The following is a 6,000-nucleotide window of genomic DNA, read 5'->3' as shown; positions in this document are numbered from 1 at the left end:
TCAAACAATGATCTCTCCTGGATCAATATGAGCTCGTTTCCAGGGTTCTGCGCCTTCTTCCTCCATCGAACTGGGAACTCTGGCATTGAGTGGACTGTAAAGATACCAGCTCTTCAATGCGGCAACAGCTGCCCTGACGCGAGCTTCAGTTAAGCTTGATCCGGCTCCTTCGCCAAGTTTGTCCTTGCCGGAGAAGATACCCACTATGAACACTGGGTGTCTGCTGAGTCGGCCCGTCTCACTTATAACCTTGGCCACGGGAGCTTCGAAGCCTTCTCGTTTGCATAATTTGGAAAGGTCACGTGTGGGCTCAGTAAAGCCGAAGAGATCGGCAATTGGTAGTTGGCGGGACTTGAAGTGTTCCTCGAAGAAAGTCTTTGCAGCACGTCGCCCTCCGTGTAGGTATACAGCACCCATTAAGGCCCGGACGAAGTTTGCAGAGGCCCGAGTTGGTGTGACAGCGTCTCCGTAGGTGTTTGGATCGACGTCACGGCACTCGGAAAATTCGACATCATTAACAAATAGAGAGCCGAGTCCTCGTCTGAATTTCTCGCCGCGCAGAGGTTGACGAGATATTCCGGCAGGTATTTCTTCGCTTTCCTTATCTATTGTTTGCTGGTCTGCTATCCGGAATTGGAGATAAGCAGGGTCAACCTCGCTGCCCGGCTCCGCTGCGTGCTCAACGCCCCATTCATTGGCCATGACAGCCAATGCCTTTGGCCCTATGTATGCATACATCGCTGTCCAGAGCACCGACATAGGCAACCGTGGATATTGGGTAATGAGGTGTTCGGTAGTATAATAGGAGAGAAGGTCATTGCCTAGAACAGAGAAGGAATGATTGTTAAATTGGGTCGAGGTATCGGCGGAGGCATCAATTAGGGTGCGAGCCAGTGTCTGAAGCGGTAGGCGTTCTGGTAATGAGAGTCGGGCATGGAGGGAGGAGAGCTTTGGAGAAGCTATGAATTCTTCTGCAGATGCGAGCGGAGGGCTTCGAGTCCGAACGCCGTGTGAGATGGGAAGGTCATGGTCAGGAATTACGGGCGCGGCCGCAGAGGAAAGCCATCTTCCATTCCTCTGGTGCTGGAAGGGCCGTAGATATGAGCTGCGACAGGACCGTATTGGGGGCGATACAACGGCACCGCTCCAGCGTAGGAGCTGCAATCTTTTCATTTGGGCTTCCCGGTCCACGGGGTACGGCGAGGGCGTGGAGAGAGGTCACCGGATCAAACGAGCAGCTCAATTGATGACGTTAGAAGTGTCGTTGTTCGCCTAGGTATCCCGTCGTCCTCTCCTTGTCCTCTCTGGTGCTGGCAAGAAACAGATTTGCAGAAGAAAGTCGAACAATTTGATGGAGGTTGAATTTGTGAGCGAACGAGTTTCTTCGGCGCTAGTCCTAAAATGGACTAGCGCGCCTCTTGCTCGTGCGAAACCTCCAACATCAACGACGAAGGCCAGCGAGAAGAGCGAAGAGAGGGACAAGCAGCAGCCGTCGACAGATACAGGACCGCATCTCGCCCGTTGTTTGACTGTATATCTCTGAAGGAAAAGATGGGTGGAGGTCCAAAGATCCGGTATGTACAGGCGACGTTTGGTTGGTTCAATTGGCGTTGGATGTGTCGCAGTGTGAACTGACGGCTATATATTATCACAGCTACCCGACTCACGTCTGGTCTCCCACCGGTGGTTGGTACGCACAACCGAGCAATTGGAAGTTCAATACGTTTGTTATTGGTAGCACCGCGCTCGGGCTTGCCGCATTGCTCTTCAACTACAGCGCGCAGCATGAACACCGTGACAAGTTCCCCGAACCAGGCCGCTTCTTCCCCAGCCGATGGTATGTCTACCTGCGAAAGGGGAATGTGACAGCAATCTAACAGCAAGATTTAGGTGGAGCAAACAAATTATTGAGCATGAGCGAGCTTTAGCTTCGAAAAGTGATTCGTGATCGTTGAAGGAGAACAATGGCACCCACGGGCCTGTACAGTTATTCATATTTACGGCGTTCTGTTTTCAAGTGGATAGAAGACAATTGATGTTCAATTCATTGATCCATTCCAAGCTTTTGTCTCTTGGGGGTTCCCTTTCTGTCGACAAGATGCTTAGTGTACTGACGGACTCGCTCGACATAGCTTGTCCCGTTCCAGAATTCCTCCCCTTGAGGTGAGAAGGAAAGGACTGGAACGCCTACTTGCTCGATTATATAGCTTGCTGCAACAGTGGCACATATCAATCCAGCTAGAATATTCCCCCTATCATCCCATGCAGTGCAGATTTCTTTCCAGTCTCCAGATTGATCCATAATCTCGCGGGCAGCATCGATAGGTGTGCGGTTAGATCCTGCAAGGACCTGACAAAGGGCTCCTAGGAACGAGTTGCCGGCACCTGTGGGATCTACTGCCTTCGAGTCCAGGAATGCAGGCAACGCTAACTGGTCGTCCTGAGAAAAGGCATAGCAGCCGTCCCGTCCTGCTCGAACAACTAGTACCCCCTTCCCATCTATGCCTATACCTGAACGGACAATAGACCTGCATATCTCCTGGTCCCTGGGGTTATCGAAACCCCATGATTCATTGCTAAAGTAACTTCCCATCTCATGATCGTTCGGGCTCACCACATCTACGTGACGAATCACCTCGTAGAACCTTGGAAGTTCCTCCGGGCGGCAAGAGTCCGGAAAAGGCTCCCAGACGAATATTGGACGGCGTAGAGTTACCTTGTACTTCTCACTGAGCTCGTGGCGTCTTTTCAGTATCCCCTGTACTATATTATAGCACCTGTCTGCAGAGCAGGACATATGAAAGGTATTTGAAAGCACAAGCTCCTCAGTGAGTGTCTCGGGAACAATCTGTATCTTAGGAGTGAGATACTTGAATACTAACAACACCGCGTCAAAAACGATCCCTTCGGATATACGCTGGGCCGTGGTAATATACCTCTCTTCTCATTAGCTTCATAGCCATTCCACCCTTTCGTGGTTTGTCTGTTCATATCCTCCCGAAATACACAATGTGTCTCCCAGCTTGCAATCAGGCTTCTGACATGCTCGGGAAAATCGTAGCCCATATCCACGATCCAGCCAACAGAGCGGGAATGATCCTTGCCAGCTGCAATGCGAGCACCGATAGCAGCAAACGAGCCAGCCCCGCCCACTATATCCCGTACAGGGGGTGTTGGAGGCTGATATTCAATCTCGTCTAATCTTCTCCCACCGTTAGCATCAGCATCAAGAAGTGGGATTGGATGGTTTTACTAGCCAATGATGAACATGGCGAGAGTACAGAAATCTATCTGCCTAAATCCGTCGGGCAGTGTCCCTGGATCTCGAGCAGCCATCTTCTCTGCCTGAATACAAATAGGTCTAATCAATGCTGCTGCCTGTGTTTCTTCTTTGATTACATTCGTCGATGTAGAGACGTATGTAAAGGAGGTTTGGGCGTGGTATCATTAATTACAATAATATTGGTAATTAACTCTCAATTTAGCGCTAGACCCATCGCTATCGCTGTATCAGCTTGTAAAACTAGGCATCGTAATAAACCTCCCAAGAGCTCCTTCGATGCTTCGTCTCCCTTCAACGTATCAGCAACCGCTCCTTTTCTACATCTACGTCTACGCCGACACCAGCGAACTCGCCCTGCCCTCTAAAGCCTGTTCAACAGCCTGTCAATCAAAGGAGCGAGAGGTCCTCTTCTACAGGTCCACTGCGTCTGATTTTGAGAACAGGCGTTGAGCCGCCCTCTCCTTATCCCAGCGATGCAACATACAGCTGGCAAGATGGTCCCGAACAACCACATGAATAACCTGACAACACTTATCAAGCGGTATGTATAGAGTGGCTCTTGTTTAATGGGTCAGAGAGGATATAACTGATGTGTAATTGGTATTACAGGCTTGAAGCTGCGACCTCCCGGCTAGAGGACATGGCTGCCTCCCTCGATAGCCCAGGTCCTAGCCCTGCAGCCGGCGCCAGTATCCTAAGCTCCAACGTCTCGCCGGGTGCTGCTCCCCCCTTGCCAGCTGCAGAGCCTCTACCGAAGTGCATCGAGGCATTTGACGCCATAATCTCGAATGAAGTGAAGGCATTCTTGGATATCAGCCAGCAGCTCGGTGATCTAGTTGTCCCTCAAGTAGGTCATCAGTTTATAGCTATAAGAGCGAGAGAAGCGATTGACCAACATAACTTACTGGTATAGTCGAAAGCTGTCCTTAAAGCCTTCGAAGCCGAGCGGAAATATCTCCTTGTCTCTACCAAGGCAAAGAAGCCAGAAGCACAACCTCCAGAGCTCTTTACAGACCTGCACAGAGCGTCTGACGAAATCAACAACATCCGTGAGAGTAATCGACCCTCTCCATTCTTCAACCATCTCAGTGCCGTGGCAGAAGGTGTAGTTGCGTTGGGCTGGTTCTTCGAAACTAGACCGGCTACTTTTGTCACGGACACCCTCGGCGGAGCACAATTCTACGGAAACCGAGTACTCAACCAATGTAAAGACAAGTGAGTGAACAGGATCCGTCAGCTGTTGAAGAGGACGACTTTGCTGACTTCTAAAAGGGACAAGACACATGTCGAGTACATTCAAGCTTATTATCAAATCTACAAATCCCTTATCGACTATATTAAGGAATACTACCCTCGAGGAGTGACATGGAACGACAAGGATGGCATCGATGTGATGGATGCACTAAAACAGGTGTCATCAGGGTCTTCTTCCGTCGCTGCACCACCTGCTGCGGCCGCAAAGGAAGCAGGGGGCGCTCCTCCACCTCCACCGCCTCCACCACCTCCAGGTCCTCCACCAGTAATCAAAGCAGCAGCACCTAGCAATGACATGTCCGCTGTTTTCGACCAGCTTAACCAGGGCTCAGCCGTCACAGCCGGTCTCCGAAAGGTGGATAAATCCGAACAAACACACAAAAACCCTAGCCTACGAGCACAGTCAATCGTTCCAGGCAGTCCTACTTCCCGAGGCAAATCGCCTGCCCCCAGCAAGAAGCCAAAACCAGAGAGCATGCGCGTCAAGAGACCTTCTCGGAAACAATTAGAAGGCAACAAATGGTTCATTGAGCACTTTGACAGCCCAGCTGATATTGTTGAAATCTCCGCCTCTCTCACCCAATCCATTCTGATCTCCAGATGCAACAAGACCATCATCAAGGTTAACGGCAAGGCTAACGCGATATCCCTTGACAACTGCGTCGGCGTCTCTATCATCGTCGATTCACTCGTCAGCAGCCTGGAGGCAATTAAGTGCTCCAAGTTTGCACTGCAGATTGACGGCAACGTTCCTGCCGTGATGTTCGATCAGATTGATGGAGGCCAAGTTTATCTCAATGCCGGAAGCATGGATGCCGAGATTCTCACCAGCAAGTGCACAGCTATCAACATCGTTCTGCCACCCCAGGAAGACGTTGAAGATTCAGATGCAAAGGAGTGTCCCATTCCAGAGCAGATTCGTACCACTATCAAGGATGGGGCTATTTTCAGCGAGATTGTGGACCATGTAGGATAGACATGGGCAAGCTATGATAGAGCGAGGTCTGACGAATTCAGGTTCGCTGTTCGTTGAATTGCACATATCTTTTAGCTGTCTTGGTAGTTGCGCAATATATACCTTTACTTAGTCAAGTCACGGCCCTAGATAAAATACTGTAGTTTATTTCAATTTGAGCTATCTGAATTCACCGCTGGCAAACTTTGCAGACTTTATGGATGTGCTTATAGTAGGAAGAAACAATGCTCTATATGGTATCCAAAATCAATAGCAGCCTGATTCTTTGCGAAAGGGAGAGGGGAGTATGTATTTAAGCTCGCTCGAGAGATTACCATTCCGATGGCAGAGTAAAGAGCCATTTACTGAAGGAATAGCAATTTGAACCTGGGAATGATAGCTTAGAAGTAACTACGTACATGGCAAGCTAGCTGTTTTTCCCTAGTATTAAGAGGGGATTGGGTATCTTTAAATGATTAAAATAGTTCATATGATAGAATGGGTATAA

The 6,000-nt window shown here is 49.7% G+C and overlaps 3 protein-coding genes across 3 annotated transcripts; 1 reads left to right on the top strand and 2 right to left on the bottom strand.

Moving 5' to 3' along the window:
• Nucleotides 1–1,173, bottom strand: TRV_04047 (uncharacterized protein; the record flags this gene model as incomplete). Its single annotated transcript, XM_003021824.1, has 1 exon — nucleotides 1–1,173. The coding sequence occupies one exon, from the start codon at nucleotides 1,171–1,173 to the stop codon at nucleotides 1–3; it is 1,173 nt and encodes a 390-aa protein (XP_003021870.1).
• Nucleotides 1,174–2,044: 871 nt separating this feature from the next.
• Nucleotides 2,045–3,336, bottom strand: TRV_04046 (pfkB family carbohydrate kinase superfamily; the record flags this gene model as incomplete). Its single annotated transcript, XM_003021823.1, has 3 exons — nucleotides 2,045–2,877; nucleotides 2,937–3,152; nucleotides 3,258–3,336. The coding sequence occupies 3 exons, from the start codon at nucleotides 3,334–3,336 to the stop codon at nucleotides 2,045–2,047; spliced, it is 1,128 nt and encodes a 375-aa protein (XP_003021869.1).
• A 420-nt stretch (nucleotides 3,337–3,756) lies between these two features.
• Nucleotides 3,757–5,513, top strand: TRV_04045 (uncharacterized protein; the record flags this gene model as incomplete). Its single annotated transcript, XM_003021822.1, has 4 exons — nucleotides 3,757–3,824; nucleotides 3,893–4,130; nucleotides 4,197–4,498; nucleotides 4,556–5,513. 4 exons carry the CDS (start codon nucleotides 3,757–3,759, stop codon nucleotides 5,511–5,513), a joined length of 1,566 nt encoding a protein of 521 aa, XP_003021868.1.
• Between the last annotated feature and the right edge of the window lie 487 nt (nucleotides 5,514–6,000).

The sequence above is a fragment of the Trichophyton verrucosum genome (genome assembly GCF_000151505.1).
Source record: "Trichophyton verrucosum HKI 0517 chromosome Unknown TV-F-b-10a05.M13f1, whole genome shotgun sequence".
NCBI lineage: Eukaryota > Fungi > Ascomycota > Eurotiomycetes > Onygenales > Arthrodermataceae > Trichophyton > Trichophyton verrucosum.
This window is presented reverse-complemented; position numbering and strand designations above follow the sequence as displayed.